At 53.9% G+C, this 22,500-nt stretch overlaps 1 protein-coding gene across 1 annotated transcript; it reads left to right on the top strand.

The window, feature by feature from the left end:
- Positions 1-19,608: 19,608 nt before the first annotated feature.
- Positions 19,609-20,244, top strand: LOC118516022. The gene has a single exon (XM_036062089.1). The coding sequence runs from the start codon at positions 19,609-19,611 to the stop codon at positions 20,242-20,244; it is 636 nt and encodes a 211-aa protein (XP_035917982.1).
- The last annotated feature ends 2,256 nt before the right edge of the window (positions 20,245-22,500 follow it).

Below are 22,500 nucleotides of genomic sequence, written 5' to 3'. Positions count from 1 at the left end.
TGTTGAGTCAAATTAAGCCGCAAGCTCCACTTCTTTTTTTTTTTTTAAATTGCATTCGTTTATTCATTTAAATTTATAAAAGTTTTGCCGCGTTACTTATTTATAACAATAAACGATACAGAAACACGCATGAACAATTATAAAACGAATAAACCTCTCCATTGCCGGCGGCCTTCCCGACGGAGGCGTAGCCACCGGCTGCAATGGCGTCCCTGACTAAATTTAGTAAGGGCCCGCGCCCCGCCTGTCTAAACGTAAACACAACATTAAAAATGAAGGACTTACATTAACACACCTAACATTTACGAAGCGGGCGTGCCCGCGGTTCGTCGAGTCTCCATTTTTTCCCTATTTCTAACGTATAGTATGTACGCACACACACACGCACACACATAAGTACGCAGACACTTTGACGCTTACGGTGGGACAGAACAGACATCCGCACAAACGTAAACGAAAAAGACGGGCCTAGCTCTCACAGTGCACGCGCACGCTCTCTCTCCTACTGCCGGTCGGGTACGAACATCCGCACAAAGCGGACGACGCAAAATGCCGAACGTACCCGAACCGAGCGCACGCGCGCTCTCTCTCGCCCGACTGTGCTAGAACGAACGACCGCACAAAGCGGAGACGGCAAAATGCCGGTCTCGCCCGGTCGTGTTTTCGCACGCTCGCTGACTGGCCGATCGTTTCGGCCGTAACCGCTCCCACTCAACGCGTAGACGTGTTGGTGGTCGCGATGGCGGCTTCTACGTCGGCCGACATTAAGCCGCGATGGCGATCCTGTCGCTCGTGGCGGCGTTGGCGTTCTCGCGCGCGCCTGTTGGCCCGTCGTCGGGCTAGCTCCTCCTCCGTCGGCGGTGCTCTGCTTCGGCGAGTTCGGCCCGAACGCAATGGCGGCAATGTACCCGCGCGTAATTGGGCGCGGTATTCCCGCTGCCGTTGGTTCCGCCTTAGCCGACGACGAAGTAACACTTCGGCCGATGGCGGAACTCGTTCGGGCCGAACTGGGCGTTGCCTCTCCTGCTGCTGATTGGACGGGTGCTGTTGTTGGTCCATGTCCATCTCCCCGATGGCGGATGTCTGCCGTTGCCGGCGTCTTCGCCGTTGGCCAGCGTTTCTGGCTTCACGGCGGACCTGTTGCCGAACGCGTTCCGCCAGCTCATTGGCGGAAACGATCCCGCCAGCGATGGCCGCGTTTTCGGCAACCTGCTGCTCCAGCCACCTTTGTTGTAGAAAGCTGCAGATCCGCCGTGTTGCCGTGGCCGTTCGCTGCCAAGCCTCCGGGCTCGACAGCAGAAAACGCTCCAGCTCATCGGGGGAAATGACGACGCCGTCCGCGTCCGTCAAGAACTGCACTCTCGTGTCGGCGAACCTCGGACAGTGGAACACCACGTGCTCTGCCGACTCCACGGTGTTGTCAGCGCAGAAGGGGCAGGTCGGGGCAGAGGTGAAACCCATAGCATGTAGGTACTCCCGGAAGAAGCCATGTCCGGAGAGTACCTGGCTAAGGAAGAAATCAACCTCGCCGTGCTTCCTACCTACCCAGCCGGCAATATCCGGCAGCACGCGGTGAGCCCATCGCAGGAACCTGCTCGCGGTCGGATGAGCGGCATCCTGGTCCCACGATGTCTGCCACTGTCTTATGGTTGCCGAGTGCTCCAGCCGCTTGATGACCTCCTTGTCTATCAGCACCCGCCTCTGCAACGCCCGTTGATGCCTGGTATAGCACCGCGCGATCTCGTCCACCTGCAGGTGTAGCGGGACCAGGCCAGCCAGCACTACCGCCGTGTCGTAGCCGACGGTACGGAAGGTCCTGGCGACGCCTTTCGCCAAAGGTCGCTGCAGCTGCTCCAGTTTCCGCCTGCACCACTGGAACTTCACCGCCTCCGCCCAGATGGGTGCCGCGTATCGCACAACCGAGTCCGCCACTGCTGCCAGCAGCCGACGTTTAGCCATCCTCGGTCCGGCGTGGTTGGACATCACGCCGGTGGCCAGCTTCACCACACGGAGTGCCTTTGCGGTGGCCTTCTCGACGTGTGGCTTCCACGAGAGGTGGTCGTGAAGCATGACCCCGAGGTAGCGTATCGCCGGCTTCGAGCGGACCTCGACGCCGTTGATCACTACGGGCACCGCTGGGTGGCCCCGACGCAGACTGGAGATGAGGACGATCTCCGTCTTTTCCGGGGCCAGCTGCAACCGATGTTGCTCCATCCAGGCGGAAATCGCTGCCACAGCTTCCTCCGCTACACCTGCCGCCTCCTCCGGTGTACACCCCTTGGCGAGTACTGCCAGGTCGTCCGCAAAGCCGATGACGGATGCACCTTCCGGCAGCTGCACTCCGAACACGCCGTCGTACAGGATATTCCACAGGGTGGGGCCCAGAATGGACCCCTGCGGAACACCTGCCGTTACTCGGCGTGTTACCGGACCGGAGCTGGTATCATACGTCAGCTCACGGTCGGAGAAGTACTCCTGCAGGATGCTGCGCAGTCCTGAGGGCACTCCTTTGGTCTGCAGCGCCAGTGCTATGGCCTGCCAGTCTGCGGAATTGAAGGCGTTACGGACGTCCAGAGCAACGACAAGCAGGCAGCGCTTGTCGCGTCTATTCGTTCGCCCGAAACTCATCGCAGATCTGGCGGCCTCCATCACCAGCCCAACCGCCTGAAGTGTCGACCGACCACGCCGAAAGCCGAACTGGTATTCGGAGAGGAGCGGCTCCGTCGGCATCTCGATGTGGTCGTTCAGGCGGTTCAGCAGTACTCGCTCGTACACCTTGCCGGGCGTGTCCAGCAACATCACCGGTCTCACCGATGACGGCTCGCCCGGGGGTTTTCCCGGTTTGGGAAGCAGCACCAGCTTCGCCTTCCTCCATTGCCGCGGGAAGCGGCCAGCATCCATCTGCTCCTGGAGGAGCCTCGCGAACGTCGTCGGATGCGCCCGGATGGCAGCCGAAAGGGCAGCGTTCGGCAGTCCATCCAGACCGGGCGCCTTCCGAGGGTTCAGGCCAGCTGCGATGTCGAGCAACTCCTGCTCCGTCACTGGCCTGATGTCGACGCCGTCCGATTCGATGGTAGGCCAGGCAACAGGGGGGTGGTTCGGGCACAGCGCGTCCACAATGCGCTGCAGAACGGCCGGATCGCGTTCTTGTGCGACGCGGCTCCCTCCGAGCCGTCGCAGGAGCTCCCCCTGCCACCTACCCGTCTCATCATCCTCCAGGTGTTGCAGAAACTCGTTGTAACGGTCCCGCTTGCTAGCCCGGATCTCAGCTGTCAGCAGCTGGCGGGCCTCCTGGTGCCGTGCAGAAGCTGTTCTGCGGGCTGCCGTGTCGCTAGTCGGTACCCTGCTGTACCGTTCCCAAGCCAGGCGGCAGTTCTCCCGTAGCCGGCCGATTTCTGGTGTCCACCAGTACGCCGGACGTCCTGTGTGGCCGACTGACGGGGAAACCTCCGCCATGATCTCGCTGCACGCCCGGCTCAGGGTTCGGGTCAGGCCCTCAGGGTCCGTGGCCTCCTCCACGAAGTTGGCTGCCCGCAACGCGATGTCGAACAGCTCCCGGCTAAACTCCTTTGCCCGCCAGCGTCTGCCCGCTGCTCTCACTGCTGGTGCTGCTTCTGCTCCCGTAGAGTTGCGGCTCGTTGCCGCCGGCCTTTCCCCCACCTCGAAGCGGATGTACCGGTGGTCGCTGAATGAGTAAGTTCCCAGCATCCTCCATTGCCTGTCGGGGTCCCCGACGAGGTCCTGCCTGCTGATGGAAGTACTGGCGAAGGCGACGTCCACAATGCTCGGGCGAGCGACGCCGTTCCCGAGGAAGGTGGCTTCCCTCCCCAGGTTCAGGACATCGAGCCCGAGACCCTCCGCCAGCTGTAGCAGTTCCTCGCCCTTCGCGTTGGTCCTGCTGCTGCCCCAGGCGCTATGCCAGGCGTTGAAGTCGCCGGCAAGCAACACTCGGGGGCGTCCTGAGGCGAGCACCTCAATGCGTTGCAGCATCTCAACAAACTGGGGAACCCCGATGCTTGGCGACGCGTAACACGCTATGATCGTGACGCCTGCCACGTCCGCCGCCACGATGCCGGGAAAACTCGAGCTCCAGATCCGCTGAACCGGGTGGGAGTATCCGCTCGCGACAATGGCCACCAGCCTGTCGCGGTCCACCACCCAGTTTGCGTTCCCGTCCGGAACCGAACTCAGCTCGCACACCACCATAACGTCCACCCGCTCCGTCCGCATTGTGTGGAGAGCCAGGTCCTGCGCACTCCGACTCCTGTTGGTGTTAACCTGCAGGACCTGGAGGTGGCTCCCCACAGACATGCTTAGCGGCGGGGGGAAAGGTTAGCTCCCCTGCAGCCGTGCGCTGCAATTCGATGTGGTCCTCCACACCGAATGCAGCTAACCGCACTGCTGCAGCTGGCCGCCCGATGGCCAGGAGCTCCGCATCTGATGCAGCAGTTGCTGCGATCGGGCCCGACGCAGTCCGCTGCCATGTGGCCCCTTTCCAGGCACCGGAAGCAACGGCGCTTTGCCGCCTCCAGCCTGGGGGCCTCCTCCAGCCGACACGAGGAGTAGTCTATAATAAGGCGATCTTTTTGGAGCAGGGCTTCCGCTTCCACTCGCGGTAGCCGCACGCGGGCCCGCTTTGTGGCATCTGCCCGCTCCCAGATGCGAAGCGAGGCCACCGCTGGCTCCTTGGCGAGTGCCGCCTTCAACGCCTCCCTGATCGTCTCCTCCTCCGTGAGGTTGTCGACGTTTTTCAGAACAACCTCCGCCATCTCCGTCAGGACCCTGGCGGATCCCAGCTCTCCCAGCGTGGACTGAATGCGGCTGCACAGCGCCGCCGAGTCCATGTCCCGTGCCAGCTCCATCCGAAGGTTCCCCTTCGGTGTCCGCTTGCCGATACGGATGCAGTGCTGGACATCCTCCAGGGCCGGGCTCGTCCGGATGGGTCGGTACATCTCGGCGAAGGAGACCCCCGGTGCTGGAACCACCAGAATGGCGTCTGGTCGTCGCCTTTTCGTCCGCCGGTTTGCCTGTGCGGGGCGTTGGCTCTTGGTTGCTGGTTGCGGCCGCTGCCGCTGCTGAGGTGCAGCTGAAGGCTGGGCCTTTTGCCGCTTCCCCACAACCTGCCAACCACCTACCAGGGCGTCACGGTAGGATTGCTGCTGCTGCCGCCTGGTTTCCGATGCCGGAAAGTCGTACGGCTGTTGCAGGGGCTGGGACCGCTGCCCGTGCCCGCTCCTCGCCCTCATCTGCTTCTCTTCCTCCTGGATCTCACGGCGCAGCTGCTCCTGCAGTTCCAGCATGCGATGCTGGGCAGGACCCTGCGACTGGCGTGCCTCGGCTCTCTCCCTCTGCTGAGAGCGCCTGAGTGTCCTTTTGCTGGGCTGCAACTTGGAAGAGGCTTGGTTTCCCAAGCGCACGCCAGTCGCTGAATTCTCCAGCTGCACAACGGTTCGCACCCCCGTGCGATATATATCGAGCTCCGCACGGAGCCTCGAATTCTCCTCCTGGCTCTTTCGGTAAAGAGCGGTAAGCTCCTCGAGCTTTTCCAACACCCGCTCGTACTGCCGCGCATGTCTGTCCGACACTTCTGCCGTCGGGAAGCTGGTCGGCTCCGATGCGGCTGGTGCCAGCATCTCAGGAGACATAGACCTCCTCGGCGACGGCGTCGGGGCGGGGGCGGTACGCTTCCGCGCTCCCTCGTCCGGCTCTTCCAACGGTGTTCTCGGGGCTGGCTTGGGTGCCCCCTGAGAGCTCCGTAGTGACGACATCGTCCCTGGCGACAATTCCAGGGGTGTCACCACTACGCGCGGAGAAAGTCTCCTTTTCTTTGTCTTGATGATTTCGGGGACCACCTCCACCGAATCATCGCTCTCTACTCCCGACATTATGCTGCTGCACGGTTCGTCGCTTTGTCCAGCGTTAAAGTCACTGGACACGTGCGCCTGGCCGGTATGCAGCCCGCATTTGATTATAGCACGCTTGTTTGTGCGGAGCTTTTGGTTTGTGTCTCCGGAGAAACTTCCGCTAGTGCCCCATAGAGGGCGCTGGTGGCACTAGGGGGAATTCTCCCAGGACAACAACCGGGATGACCGATGGTGTGCCCACTGTCCAGACGTCAAACCACGGCACGTCACCCTACGCACGCACTCACCGACACAGCCAAGCCCTTACGTGCTAAGTTCACGTGCCCTTAGCACGTGATATCTGCTTGCTGGTCAACGCACTTTTCCGCACTGTTTTTCACTGAATGTTTCTTCCCTCGTTAGGGGGTAATGTTTTATCACTGTTCCGCTCCTGTCCGTAACAAAATACGCTGCACAGCGGCTGCGGGCTCCCCTTCAACCGCACCGAAAGGGAGCGCTACGCTCGCACGCACTAACGGAACCACACACGCACCCTTCGTGGCCACACGCACCGGTGCACGACGCAATGTTTGTGTGCCAAAATCGACGTTTTCCCACTGTTTTTCACCAAAACTTCACGGTGTTTGCGCAAAATATGTGTTTGTACACTACTCTAAAAAATTTGCACCACCACTTTGTAAGTTTTTTAAACGAAAAACACTATATCATAAGGAGCTCACGGAAAGCGTCCGCTTGCTTCCTTTGACAGCTCGCCTCTGCAAGCTCCACTTCTTGTGGTGCCCTTCCGTCAATTCCTTTAAGTTTCAACTTTGCAACCATACTTCCCCCGGAACCCGATTTTGGTTTCCCGGAAGCTACTGAGAGCACCGAATGTAGTAGCGTCTCCCAATTGCTGATTGGCATCGTTTACGGTTAGAACTAGGGCGGTATCTAATCGCCTTCGATCCTCTAACTTTCGTTCTTGATTAATGAAAGCATCCATGGCAAACGCTTTCGCTTCAGTTGGTCCTACGACGGTCTACGAATTTCACCTCTCGCGCCGTAATACCAATGCCCCCAACTACTTCTGTTAATCATTACCTCTGGGTCTATACAAAACCAACCAAAAGACTCAGACCGAGGTCATGTTCCATTATTCCATGCAAGATTATTCTCGGCCAACGCCAACCCTGGGCGGGTGTGGACGCTTTTGTACTAGCCTGCTTGAAGCACTCTAATTTGTTCAAGGTAAATGGGAGCTGCCCGGGCACCACGCACCGGCTCGGGACGTGCCCGACCGATCACGAGGTTGACGCCCAGGCACACCATTGTGAGTCGCAGCCGCGAGCTCGCGCACGAACGTATCCGGCGTGTGCCGGGCGCCCGCGGCGGTCGCGTGTCTGGACGGGGAATCAACTTCGAACGTTTTAACCGCAACAACTTTAATATACGCTAGTGGAGCTGGAATTACCGCGGCTGCTGGCACCAGACTTGCCCTCCACTTGATCCTTATTGAAGGATTTATGCTCAATTCATTCCAATTATGGACCATCGTTAGAGAGGTCCATATTGTTATTTCTCGTCACTACCTCCCCGTGCCGGGATTGGGTAATTTACGCGCCTGCTGCCTTCCTTGGATGTGGTAGCCATTTCTCAGGCTCCCTCTCCGGAATCGAACCCTGATTCCCCGTTACCCGTCGCAACCATGGTAGTCCTCTACACTACCATCAATAGTTGATAGGGCAGACATTTGCAAGATCTGTCGTCGGTCAAGCGACCATACGATCGGCATCCTTATCCAGACTTCAACTCAAGCCGCCCGGAGGCGATTGGTTTTACTAATAAGTGCACCAGTTCCACCGCCCGCAAGCGGACAGCGGTCCCGGCATGTTGCATGTATTAGCTCTGGCTTTTCCACAGTTATCCAAGTAACTGATGGGTGGATGATCTTGTGAATTATGGCTGTTGTACTGAGCCTTATGCGGTTTCACATTCATTTATGTTTGTACTTAGACATGCATGGCTTAACCTTTGAGACAAGCGTATATTACTGGTAGGATCAACCAGAATTCGTCTTCGTCAATTGCTTGTTCGATATTTTTTGTCTACCAGGGCACCAGTCCCCGCAGACTCTCTTTCTACGTTCATCAGGTGACACAATCTTTGTTGTGACCACTCTCATTGACCTGCGGCAGTACACCGACTCCACAGCGCCAATAACCACACGAGCAAAGGTTGTTCAGGAGGATGTCAGATTATCGATGTACATCGTACACCAACATTTGACGTACCGAGGCATTACACCCCGCACGCCCCCAACAGGACCAATCAAGGCTCGCATACGACCTGCGACTTACTGCGGCTCCCTGAAGGTCCCCGTAGGACGACCATCACCAGTTAAGGTGTAGTTGACTTGTCAGGGCACGGTAGTCCCCACAAGTCCCCGATTATTCGGAGATATCGTCCTACGAGTTTTTGTGACCCTTGGGTTCCCGGCAGGTCCCCGTAGGACAACCATCACCAGTTAAGGTGTAGTTGACTTGTCAGGGCACGGTAGTCCCCACAAGTCCCCGATTATTCGTGGATATCGTCCTACGATTGTTTCTGACTCCTTTTGCTCCCCGCAGGTCCCCGTAGGACGACCATCACCAGTTAAGGTGTAGTTGACTTGTCAGGGCACGGTAGTCCCCACAAGTCCCCGATTATTCGTGGATATCGTCCTACGAGTTTTTGTGACCCTTGGGTTCCCGAACTTTGCTACGATGGTTCTGCCTCCAGAGGAGACTTATGAACACTTCGTATCATTTCTTACACCGAACCATGGGATCGCGAGATTGCTCCCGGATCCCTAATCACCTTACATTTTCGTTTCGTTTCCGTACACTACGATGAGCTAATTCAATTTGTTTGTTCGTCTGGCGAACGTTTTATTGCGGAATTACCGCGGTACTTCCAGCCGGGTATGGCTGCCGTACGACCTACAGGATAGATCATCGAACCACTTTTCGTGCATATTGTCCGTCGAGGGTATCACCTCGATACCCCCAACAGACCTTTGGACACTTCCTCACTACTCCTTGGAGCAGCAATCAGGGAACCATATAGTAGGAACAGCCGAATATGGAACTCTTTTCGTACTTTGGACACCTCCTATAACTTGTATGGCGACTTCGGGGACCTTCATTTCGTTCTCAGTTGGTACCCCTATTTCGGTCTTTGGACACCTCGTCTTACCCGTATAACTCACTTTAGGTCCACTTATTTGCCTGATATCTCATCGTGAACCCGTTTTTCGTACACCGTACACACCTAGGAACACCACATATGCGTTTCCCTTTCGATCGTGAAGTTTTCAAATTTTTCGATTTTTGGTCCTAGAAATTCATGAACGGTGGGAGACCAAAATTTTTCATAAAAAAAAAATTTTCACCGTTTGACCATAAAAACCTTCTTTTCGTACATACCCCATCATTTCTTCACGTTTTAGGCCATTTCTGAAATTTTCGCTTCGATAGTGTGTCCCCTATAATACAAAATGAACATTTTGCATCTCCCACAAGTGGCCATTTTTTTCCGCCACTGAAGAACACGACCTCGGGAACTCGGACCTAGGACGTGGCCATGTAAGTCATAGGCCACCCCAACTTTTGCAAAATACTGTTTCTTTTCACTTTTCATGATCTAAGGCGCGTTCCGACGGCGTTTTGAACAAATTTATGAGAAAAAAAATTTTGACCCTCGGACCAAAATTTTTTCGTTCGGGGCCCCATGGCCTATGGCCAGTATGGGAACTCGGGATGCCGATATGACAAAATTTGTCAAAAAATCACTAAAAAGTCGCTATGGCCCATTATTTAGAGCTTGTTGAGACCTTTCTAAAACACCTTGGTTGACCCCTGTCCGATAAGTAGTTTTCGAGATATTCGAGAAAATGTGATTTTTTGGGACTTAGAAAATTTTTGACCCGTACCCTAAGAAAAAGTGATTTTTTCATAGGACAATGTTTTCTTCGCAAATACTGTTTGGTTTCACTTTTCATTATTAGAAACGCGTTCCGAAGCCATTTTCATCAAAATCTCGTGAAAAAAAAATTTCACCCCCGGACCAAAAGTTGGCCGTTCGGTGCCCTATGGCCTATGGCCAGTATGGGAACCAAGGATGCCGATATGCGAAAAAGTGTCAAAAAATCACTTGAAAGTCGCTATGGCTCATTAAATAGAGCTTGTAAAGACCTTTCTAAAACACCTTGGTTGACCCCTGTCCGATACGTAGTTTTCGAGATATTCGAGAACATGTGATTTTTTGGGACTTAGAAAATTTTTGACCCGTACCCTAAGAAAAAGTGATTTTTTCATAGGACAATTTTTTCTTCGCAAATACTGTTTGGTTTCACTTTTCATTATCAGAAACGCGTTCCGAAGCCATTTTCATCAAAATCTCGTGAAAAAAAATTTCACCCCCGGACCAGAAGTTGGCCGTTCGGTGCCCTATGACCTATGGCCAGTATGGGAACCAAGGATGCCGATATGCGAAAAAGTGTCAAAAAATCACTTGAAAGTCGCTATGGCTCATTAAATAGAGCTTGTAAAGACCTTTCTAAAACACCTTGGTTGACCCCTGTCCGATACGTAGTTTTCGAGATATTCGAGAATAAGTGATTTTTTGGGACTTAGAAAATTTTCGACCATGACATATATGAAAAGTGAATTTTTCATAGGACCAAAAAGTTTGTCCAAATAGGGTTTTGGTTCACTTTTTATGGTCAGATAAGTGATCCGATGCTATTTTCATGATCATTAGAGGGATTTCACGCTGTGACCAAAAATTTTCATACTTCATACTTGTCCCCGTGCCGTATATGGGAGGACCGGGGGAACATGTCTTCGTAAGTCGTGATGTTCAGTGACGGATTTCTGGGACTTAGAAAAAAAATGTGCTCTCAGGCACATTATATGTTTCATACACACATGATTTTCATTGTTCATACTTGTCCCGGTGCCGTATATGGGAGGACCGGGGGAACATGTCTTCGTAAGTCGTGATGTTCAGTGACGGATTTCTGGGACTTAGAAAAAAAATGTGCTCTCAGGCACATTATATGTTTCATACACACATGATTTTCATTGTTCATACTTGTCCCGGTGCCGTATATGGGAGGACCGGGGGAACATGTCTTCGTAAGTCGTGATGTTCAGTGACGGATTTCTGGGACTTAGAAAAAAAATGTGCTCTCAGGCACATTATATGTTTCATACACACATGATTTTCATTCTTCATACTTGTCCCCGTGCCGTATATGGGAGGACCGGGGGAACATGTCTTCGTAAGTCGTGATGTTCAGTGACGGATTTCTGGGACTTAGAAAAAAAATGTGCTCTCAGGCACATTATATGTTTCATACACACATGATTTTCATTCTTCATACTTGTCCCCGTGCCGTACATGGGAGGACCGGGGGAACATGTCTTCGTAAGTCGTGATGTTCAGTGACGGATTTCTGGGACTTAGAAAAAAAATGTGCTCTCAGGCACATTATATGTTTCATACACACATGATTTTCATTCTTCATACTTGTCCCCGTGCCGTATATGGGAGGACCGGGGGAACATGTCTTCGTAAGTCGTGATGTTCAGTGACGGATTTCTGGGACTTAGAAAAAAAATGTGCTCTCAGGCACATTATATGTTTCATACACACATGATTTTCATTGTTCATACTTGTCCCCGTGCCGTATATGGGAGGACCGGGGGAACATGTCTTCGTAAGTCGTGATGTTCAGTGACGGATTTCTGGGACTTAGAAAAAAAATGTGCTCTCAGGCACATTATATGTTTCATACACACATGATTTTCATTGTTCATACTTGTCCCGGTGCCGTATATGGGAGGACCGGGGGAACATGTCTTCGTAAGTCGTGATGTTCAGTGACGGATTTCTGGGACTTAGAAAAAAAATGTGCTCTCAGGCACATTATATGTTTCATACACACATGATTTTCATTGTTCATACTTGTCCCGGTGCCGTATATGGGAGGACCGGGGGAACATGTCTTCGTAAGTCGTGATGTTCAGTGACGGATTTCTGGGACTTAGAAAAAAAATGTGCTCTCAGGCACATTATATGTTCCATACACACATTATTTTCATTCTTCATACTTGTCCCCGTGCCGTATATGGGAGGACCGGGGGAACATGTCTTCGTAAGTCGTGATGTTCAGTGACGGATTTCTGGGACTTAGAAAAAAAATGTGCTCTCAGGCACATTATATGTTCCATACACACATGATTTTCATTCTTCATACTTGTCCCCGTGCCGTACATGGGAGGACCGGGGGAACATGTCTTCGTAAGTCGTGATGTTCAGTGACGGATTTCTGGGACTTAGAAAAAAAAAGTGCTCTCAGGCACATTATATGTTCCATACACACATGATTTTCATTCTTCATACTTGTCCCCGTGCCGTATATGGGAGGACCGGGGGAACATGTCTTCGTAAGTCGTGATGTTCAGTGACGGATTTCTGGGACTTAGAAAAAAAATGTGCTCTCAGGCACATTATATGTTTCATACACACATGATTTTCATTGTTCATACTTGTCCCGGTGCCGTATATGGGAGGACCGGGGGAACATGTCTTCGTAAGTCGTGATGTTCAGTGACGGATTTCTGGGACTTAGAAAAAAAATGTGCTCTCAGGCACATTATATGTTCCATACACACATTATTTTCATTCTTCATACTTGTCCCCGTGCCGTATATGGGAGGACCGGGGGAAGATGTGTTTGTAAGTCGTGATGTTCAGTGACGGATTTCTGGGACTTAGAAAAAAAAAGTGCTCTCAGGCACATTATATGTTCCATACACACATGATTTTCATTCTTCATACTTGTCCCCGTGCCGTATATGGGAGGACCGGGGGAAGATGTGTTTGTAAGTCGTGATGTTCAGTGACGGATTTCTGGGACTTAGAAAAAAAATGTGCTCTCAGGCACATTATATGTTTCATACACACATGATTTTCATTCTTCATACTTGTCCCCGTGCCGTATATGGGAGGACCGGGGGAACATGTCTTCGTAAGTCGTGATGTTCAGTGACGGAATTCTGGGACTTAGAAAAAAAATGTGCTCTCAGGCACATTATATGTTCCATACACACATGATTTTCATTCTTCATACTTGTCCCCGTGCCGTACATGGGAGGACCGGGGGAACATGTCTTCGTAAGTCGTGATGTTCAGTGACGGATTTCTGGGACTTAGAAAAAAAAAGTGCTCTCAGGCACATTATATGTTCCATACACACATGATTTTCATTCTTCATACTTGTCCCCGTGCCGTATATGGGAGGACCGGGGGAACATGTCTTCGTAAGTCGTGATGTTCAGTGACGGATTTCTGGGACTTAGAAAAAAAATGTGCTCTCAGGCACATTATATGTTTCATACACACATGATTTTCATTGTTCATACTTGTCCCGGTGCCGTATATGGGAGGACCGGGGGAACATGTCTTCGTAAGTCGTGATGTTCAGTGACGGATTTCTGGGACTTAGAAAAAAAATGTGCTCTCAGGCACATTATATGTTCCATACACACATGATTTTCATTGTTCATACTTGTCCCCGTGCCGTATATGGGAGGACCGGGGGAAGATGTGTTTGTAAGTCGTGATGTTCAGTGACGGATTTCTGGGACTTAGAAAAATAAATGTACCCTTAGGCACATTATTTGTATCAATAATTGTATCCCCAGCCTTTCATGGGGAACTTTTCCGTATTCCCGGACTTGTACATTTTTCGGGTTCCACCTCCCGACAATGTATCTCTACTGTGCATTACGTACCTGATAACGCACGGCACCCATTGGGTGACTCCACTTAACCATCTTTCGATAATGCCCGTGTTGCAGATATAATCCCAACACCTACCAGGCTTTATATGTACATCGAACGTTACATACGATGCACCCCGTATTTCCGGACTTGTACATTTTTCGGGTTCCACCTCCCGACAATGTATCTCTACTGTGCATTACGTACCTGATAACGCACGGCACCCATTGGATGACTCCACTTAACCATCTTTCGATAATGCCCGTGTTGCAGATATAATCCCAACACCTACCAGGCTTTATATGTACATCGAACGTTACATACGATGCACCCCGTATTCCCGGACTTGTACATTTTTCGGGTTCCACCTCCCGACAATGTATCTCTACTGTGCATTACGTACCTTATAACGCACGGCACCCATTGGGTGACTCCACTTAACCATCTTTCGATAATGCCCGTGTTGCAGATATAATCCCAACACCTACCAGGCTTTATATGTACATCGAACGTTACATACGATGCACCCCGTATTCCCGGACTTGTACATTTTTCGGGTTCCACCTCCCGACAATGTATCTCTACTGTGCATTACGTACCTTATAACGCACGGCACCCTTTGGGTGACTCCACTTAACCATCTTTCGATAATGCCCGTGTTGCAGATATAATCCCAACACCTACCAGGCTTTATATGTACATCGAACGTTACATACGATGCACCCCGTATTCCCGGACTTGTACATTTTTCGGGTTCCACCTCCCGACAATGTATCTGTACTGTGCATTACGTACCTTATAACGCACGGCACCCATTGGGTGACTCCACTTAACCATCTTTCGATAATGCCCGTGTTGCAGATATAATCCCAACACCTACCAGGCTTTATATGTACATCGAACGTTACATACGATGCACCCCGTATTCCCGGACTTGTACATTTTTCGGGTTCCACCTCCCGACAATGTATCTCTACTGTGCATTACGTACCTTATAACGCACGGCACCCTTTGGGTGACTCCACTTAACCATCTTTCGATAATGCCCGTGTTGCAGATATAATCCCAACACCTACCAGGCTTTATATGTACATCGAACGTTACATACGATGCACCCCGTATTCCCGGACTTGTACATTTTTCGGGTTCCACCTCCCGACAATGTATCTGTACTGTGCATTACGTACCTTATTACGCACGGCACCCATTGGGTGACTCCACTTAACCATCTTTCGATAATGCCCGTGTTGCAGATATAATCCCAACACCTACCAGGCTTTATATGTACATCGAACGTTACATACGATGCACCCCGTATTCCCGGACTTGTACATTTTTCGGGTTCCTCCTCCCGACAATGTATCTCTACTGTGCATTACGTACCTTATAACGCACGGCACCCATTGGGTGACTCCACTTAACCATCTTTCGATAATGCCCGTGTTGCAGATATAATCCCAACACCTACCAGGCTTTATATGTACATCGAACGTTACATACGATGCACCCCGTATTCCCGGACTGGTACATTTTTCGGGTTCCTCCTCCCGACAATGTATCTCTACTGTGCATTACGTACCTTATAACGCACGGCACCCATTGGGTGACTCCACTTAACCATCTTTCGATAATGCCCGTGTTGCAGATATAATCCCAACACCTACCAGGCTTTATATGTACATCGAACGTTACATACGATGCACCCCGTATTCCCGGACTTGTACATTTTTCGGGTTCCTCCTCCCGACAATGTATCTCTACTGTGCATTACGTACCTGATAACGCACGGCACCCATTGGGTGACTCCACTTAACCATCTTTCGATAATGCCCGTGTTGCAGATATAATCCCAACACCTACCAGGCTTTATATGTACATCGAACGTTACATACGATGCACCCCGTATTCCCGGACTTGTACATTTTTCGGGTTCCACCTCCCGACAATGTATCTCTACTGTGCATTACGTACCTGATAACGCACGGCACCCATTGGGTGACTCCACTTAACCATCTTTCGATAATGTCCGTGTTGCAGATATAATCCCATCACCTACCAGGCTTTATATGTACATCGAACGTTACATACGATGCACCCCATATTCCCGGACTTGTACATTTTTCGGGTTCCACCTCCCGACAATGTATCTCTACTGTGCATTACGTACCTTATAACACACGGCACCCTTTGGGTGACTCCACTTAACCATCTTTCGATAATGCCCGTGTTGCAGATATAATCCCAACACCTTCCAGGCTTTATATGTACATCGAACGTTACATACGATGCACCCCGTATTCCCGGACTTGTACATTTTCTTGTACATACTACCGGGCCAGGACGTGCCTTGCGTCCACCATAACACCACCAGGCGTAGGTCGCCTGAGAGGATCGATGCGAACGCATCTCTACAACTTGAAACTCCTAGCCTGAAGTCCCGTCGTTTGCGGGCGGTCGGTGGGCATCGAAACTAGTCAAGTCCACGGTCGGCGAGGTCGGCGGCCACCGGCGTTCCCTATGGTCAGGTACTAACACGTGCAGTGCGACCCCGCGCGATGCGGCCCAGTCTATGAAGCGGGGATGAGGCGCCAGGCTGCAGAGGCAGTTCCAGCGGATCTCGGAGGGTTGTTAGGCCCGCTAGCTTCCGATTGCCCATTAGGTTTTGAAGCGCTATCAGCTCGGATTGGTTACGACCTTAGAGGCGTTCAGGCATAATCCAGCGGACGTAGCGTCATACCAAAGTCCGGTCGAACTAGTATTGAGCCAGTGGTCCGTACCTGTGGTTCCTCTCGTACTGCACAGGAGTTCCGTTACGATAGCACGTATTAGCACACACCAGTAGGGTAAAACTAACCTGTCTCACGACGGTCTAAACCCAGCTCACGTTCCCTTGAAAGGGTGAACAATCCTACGCTTGGGGAATTTTGCTTCACAATGATAGGAAGAGCCGACATCGAAGGATCAAAAAGTCACGTCGCTATGAACGCTTGGCGACCACAAGCCAGTTATCCCTGTAGTGGCGATCGAGCAGCCGAACTGAACAGACGTGTTTGTGTGGTGCTCCGTGAGAAAAAAGTGTTTTCGAGGAAAATCGGTGAAAAGTTAAGTTAGGACAGTGATTTCACGTGTGCGGCCCCCGATCCTGGTCCTACGCCTCCCAGCCGAATTTTTCCGGAAAATTCGGAAAATTGAGGGAGTTTTTCGTGAGATCGTTTTTCTCGAATAACTTTGTGGATTCTTGACGGATTGTTAAAAGTGATAGTGCAAAAGAAGCGCGCCGTTGGGGCGCATCTTTTGATACCCTCAAAGTGCCGGAAATGATGGAGTTCCGGAAGTGGTGACGTGGCAAAATTTGCAAATTGAACAGTGAATAACTCAGCCGGCTTAGGACCTACGTGGAAGCTGCCATATAGTGATTTGTGCGTCTCAGTGAGAAGAACGCTTTGTGAAAGTTTGGTGTCGATCCCATGAAAACTGAGTGAGATACAGGGAGACAAAGTTTTGTTCAAAAAAAAGGACGCCGTTTTTCGCCTTCTCAAAATGGCGGCTTTTTGCCCCCCCTGACGCGAAAAACCGTTAACGGCCGTTTGATTCCGGTTCTGGAAGTTGAGATCCGGACGGAACATCCCCCTTGCGGAGCACCCGGTGTTCGGACGGGTTGTGTCCGCCCTGGTTTCCTGGAGTTCCCGGCGGGCCCTCTGGCCGATTCTTGGCGTACCGGGTGGCCAGTCCACCGATCCGGGCGTGCGACCCCTCCATCGACGCGTCTCGAGGAGGGGAATCCGGTAGTGACCACCCCGCCCCCCCCCACCACCCACCACCACCCCCCCAGAGCGGAAAAACCACCCCCGGTGACGGTTTTCCCGAGTTTTCCCGGGGAAGGAGGGGAGATAGCAGTTCCGGTTCTTCGAGGGAGTTGTCCGGGCGGGTGCCCCCCACCCACCAAGCGGGAAAATCCAGCAGGTTTCCACCACCAGGGGGCGCCACAGCCGGAAAAGCGTGTTGCTGAGGAGTTTTCCGGGCCTACCGGGAAAACGGTGCGTCTCCCGATAGGGGTTTGTTTGTGGAGGGGTGTCCGATTTCAACGGAGAATACCCCCCCGCAAGGGTTTTCCCCCACCCCCCCTGGAAAATAGTGTTTTTCCGGGCACCCACCGTTTCCCAACCATTCACCGGACCCCATCAAGTGGGGTATCAAACGACGCGGCTTGCAAAGACGAAGCCATCGTACGCGTTTCCGACCTCCTACCACCACCCATCACCCCCCCAGAGCGGAAAAACCTCGTTTTTTACGGTTTTCCGTGAATTTCCCGAGGAAGGAGGGGATTTAGAGCGTGGAGACATACAGCAAGGTGGTGCGCATTAACATCACGCACAAAACCGTCTTTGGACCGGAAGTGATCGGACGCCATTTGGGGGAGTTACGTCTGGAAAAGCGTTTTTGGGGTTTCCCCAATTTTCCGGCCCCACCCCCGCATCCGACCCCTCCATCGACGCGGCGTGAAGAGAGGACAACGGAAAACAACATCTTTCCTGTCTACCTCCCACCACCACCCCCGCAGAGCGGAAAAACCCCGTTTTTAACGCTTTTCCGCCATTTTCCCGGGGAAGCAGGAGAGTTAGAGCGTCAGTTTCTTCGGCAAGGTTGTGCGCAGCAACAACGCGCACAGAAACGTCGTGGGACCGGTGGCGATCGGACTTCATTTGGGGGAGTTACGCCCGGAAAAGCGTCTTTTGGGTCTTCCAAATTTTCCGGCTGCACCCCAGCATCCGACCCCTCCATCGACGCGGCGTGAGAAGACAGCACTAAGCACAGCACCGTACCTGCCTACCACCCACCACCACCCCCCCAGAGCGGAAAAACCCGTTCTTCACGGTTTTTGCGAGAACTTGTCAAAGGGATTTTAACGACGGACGGTCATTCCCTCTGGCACAGAATGGAGGGGCGAGTGCTGCGTTCCGGAGTGCGGTCGCTGTTAGCTCCCGGGAAGCGGTCGGACACCCCTTCCCCCTCTCCGGTGACACCACGGTCGGTCGGATCAGCGGAAGCTGTTGAAACATCGGAAGAGGAGGATGATGGTGAATTCTCCGATGCCTCCACCCTGGAGCAGACGGTGGTGGCGTCGCAGGAAGTAGAAGGGGAGACATCCACATCTGTGGTGATCCCTGACGGCGGAGAAGCGTCTGCGCAGGAGTTTTAGCACAAGATGCTGGAGACCCTCGCCAAGCAAGTGGAGACGCTTACTGAGGAGCTGCGACTCAGCCGGGAGCGCGAGGTTGCTCTAAAGTGCATGCTGGAAGCAGTTCAGGAAGGAATGCGTTCGTTGACGGCACTACATTCCTCGGCACAGTCTGGTGGCCAGGGCAGTGCCAGAACGAAACGCAGCCGGCAACAACGCAACCGAGCGAAGAAGGCTTCGCAGCAACAGCAGCAGCAGCAGAAGCAGCAGCAGCAGCAGCAGCAGCATCAGCATCAGCAGAAGCAGCAGCAGCAGCAGCAGCAGCAGCAGCAGCAGCAGCAGCAGAAGCAGCAGCAGCAGCAGCAGCAGCGTAGCCAGCCACAGCCGCAGCGACGGACGGTCGCAGTGTCGGCAATGGGCCAGCAGCAGCAGCAGCAGCAGCAGCAGCAGCAGCAGCAGCAGCAGCAGCGTCAGCAGCAGCAACCGCTACATCAGCAGCAGTGGCCACAACTCCAGCCAATGCAGCAGCAGATGACCTGGGCAACGGTCTTGAACGGTCGTAATAGCCGAGCGCAACGCCCGACTCAGCAGCAGCAGCAACCGCATCAGGAGCTATACCGGCCACCTCAGATGCGCCAGCAGCAGCAGCAGAGCCAGCAGCAACAACATCAGCAGCATCGTGCCCAGTCCAAGGGGCGTCCTGCACGACCCGATCGCATCGCGGTGGTCCCCGGTCCGGACAAAACCTGGACGGAGATGTACGTGAAGCTGCGCTCATCACAGGAGCTGCAAGACGTCAGGGCTGATATTGGGATGGGGCGTCGGACCGCGCAAGGTCATCTCATCGTCCCATTACGCAAGAATGTGGACAGCGCTGAGCTGGCTCGCCGGATCCAGCTGGCACTCGGTGAGGATGGCGTGGTCCGTGTGGTGACGGAGATGGGAGAGCTTCTCGTCACCAACATTGACTCTCTGGCCGAGAAGAGTGATGTGGAGCTCGCCATCAAGGAGAAGCTGGGAGCAGAGCCGGGAATCGCGCGTGTCGAGCTCTGGGAGCTCCGTGATGGCACGAAGCGAGCTCGAGTGCGGCTCCCACTAGCAAAGGCACGGCTTCTCATCGGGCAGAAGCTGACACTGTGCCAATGCGTCAGCGGCATCCGCGAAGTGCCGAAGAAGCCACTCGACCGTCAGCGTTGCTTCCGTTGTCTTCTGATGGGGCATCTGGCACGAAACTGTCGTGCCTCGTCTGACCGGTCGGGTCTGTGTTTGCAGTGTGGCGAAGAGGGCCACCGCATTAGCCAGTGCACTTCGGCAGCTAAGTGCATTGTCTGCCAGGGGCCCCATCGTGTGGGCCACTCATCGTGCCGCCAGAACCAGCATTCGCGGGCGTAATGCGGGTAATGCAGGTCAACCTGGGTGGTGGACGCATCGCTCAGGATCTGGCCCTGCAAACAGCCCGCACGAAGCGGGTCGACGTGCTGCTGCTGTCAGAGGTGTATCGGCCTCCGGCGGGCAGCGGAAACTGGGCGGTGGATTCGTCGGGGAGAGCAGCTGTGGTGGCAACCGGCCACCTTCCGATCCAGCGGGTGTGGCGCTGTGCCATGCCCGGGTTGGCTGCTGCGCAGATTGGAGGGGTGGTGTTCATCAGCTGCTACGCCCCTCCGCGACTCAACACCGGCGAGTTCGAGCAACTTCTGGAGGCGGTGGAGTTGGAGGCCCAACCCCACCCTCGTATCGTCCTGGCAGGCGATTTCAACGCCTGGAATGAGGAGTGGGGTAGTCAACGCACCACCCGGCGCGGTGAAGAGCTGCTGGACACCATCAGGCAGCTCGGGCTTGTGGTTCTAAACCAAGGCTCGGTCCCGACGTTCGTGGGCAACGGAGTCGCCACTCCCAGTGTTGTGGATGTGTCTTTCGCTAGCACATCCATCGCTCGTCCGGACACTTGGGAGGTGGCAGCGAACACCGCTTCGTGCCACTACACGGCGTCGGACCACCGGTACATCTTTTTCACCGTGGGGCCTCCAACTCCTGACCAGCAGCAGCGACGACAACAGCAGCAACACCAGCAGCAGCAGCAGCAGCAGCATCAGCAGCAGCAGCAGCAGCAGCACCAGCAGCAGCATCGTCATTCGAACGGGAGGCAGCAGCGACATCAGCAGCAGCATCGTCAGCGGGGACAGGGGTCCTCTTCGTCATCCACCACTTATCGGCACGCTGGCCGTAGATGGAAGACGACGCAGTTTTCGGCCGAGGCATTCGTAGCCGCACTCCAGACGGCTGGTTTCCCGGAGCGAGCCGTCAGCCAGGAGGGGATGGTCGACGCCATGCTAGATGCATGCGACGACACGATGGAGCGCGTCACCATGTCGCATCGTGACCCCCATCGAGACCTTTTCTGGTGGACTCCGGAGATTTTACGTCTTCGGGAGGAGTGTGCGGCTGTGCATGAGCGAATGCTTCGAACCACCGACCTGCAGGAGCGCAGCATCATGGCTGCTCATCATCGGTCGGCGAGGAGAGCTGTGGAGAAGGCTGTCCGTGCCAGCAAGCGAGCGCAACTTGACGAGCTGATTCAACAGGCGGAAACCAACGAGTTTGGGGCCGGCTATCGGGTGGTCATGTCTCGTCTTCGTGGCTGCTTCGTGCCACCTGAGACAGACCGTGTCGTGTTGGAGCGGATAGCTAACGATCTGTTCCCGACACATCCGCCTGTTGACTGGCCGGAAGCCGAATCGCCCAGCGAAGACACCGAGGAGCAGAGATCACCGCTGACCCCTGTTACCGTAGGCGAGCTGCTGTCCATCGTGGGATCGATGGCGAACCGGAAAGCGCCTGGACTTGACGGTATCCCCAATGCGGCGGTTAAGACGGCCATTAGGAAGTACCCGGAGGTCTTCGTCCGTTTGTACCAGGACTGCCTTGACCGGGGTGCGTTTCCAGCGCCTTGGAAGAGGCAACGATTGGTACTGCTGCCAAAGCCTGGCAAGCCTCCCGGGGAAAGCTCCTCCTACCGGCCGCTGTGCATGCTCGACGCACTCGGCAAGGTGTTGGAGCGCCTAATTCTTAACCGCCTCAACGAGTTCCTGGAGGAACCGGAAGCAGAACGGCTGTCGGACGGGCAGTACGGGTTCCGGCGAGGCAGATCAACCATCAGTGCGATCCAGCGCGTTGTCGAAGCGGGCAGGACGGCCATGTCCTTTCGCCGCACCAACGCCCGAGACAAGCGCTGCCTGATGGTGGTGGCACTAGACATCCGCAACGCCTTCAATTCTGCGCCCTGGCAAGCCATTGCCAACGCGCTGAGGGACAAGGGGGTACCGTCATCGCTGCAGAGGATGCTGAAAAGCTACTTTGAGGATCGGCGGCTGGTTATTGATACCAGCGAGGGCCCCGTCGAGCGGAGCATCAGTGCGGGCGTTCCGCAGGGTTCCATACTGGGACCCACACTATGGAACGTGCTGTACGACGGGGTCCTGGGTGTCCAGTTGCCGGAGGGGGCCGAGGTTATTGGCTACGCTGATGACCTTGTTGTCTTGGTCCCCGCAACGACACCCCAGGCCGCTTCCTCGACTGCTGAACGAGCCATCGCGGCAATCACGGACTGGCTGGATCGGAACCATCTTTCGTTGGCACCAGAGAAGACGG

Source organism: Anopheles stephensi, unplaced genomic scaffold (assembly GCF_013141755.1).
Source record: "Anopheles stephensi strain Indian unplaced genomic scaffold, UCI_ANSTEP_V1.0 ucontig219, whole genome shotgun sequence".
NCBI classification, from domain to species: Eukaryota; Metazoa; Arthropoda; class Insecta; order Diptera; family Culicidae; genus Anopheles; species Anopheles stephensi.
Note: the sequence above shows the minus strand (reverse complement) of the source record. Positions and strands in the feature narration are given on the sequence as shown.

Coding starts and splice junctions, on each gene's coding strand:
- LOC118516022 (XM_036062089.1), top strand. CDS start 19,609: ATGTACGTGAAGCTGCGCTCATCACAGGAGCTGCAAGACGTCAGGGCT.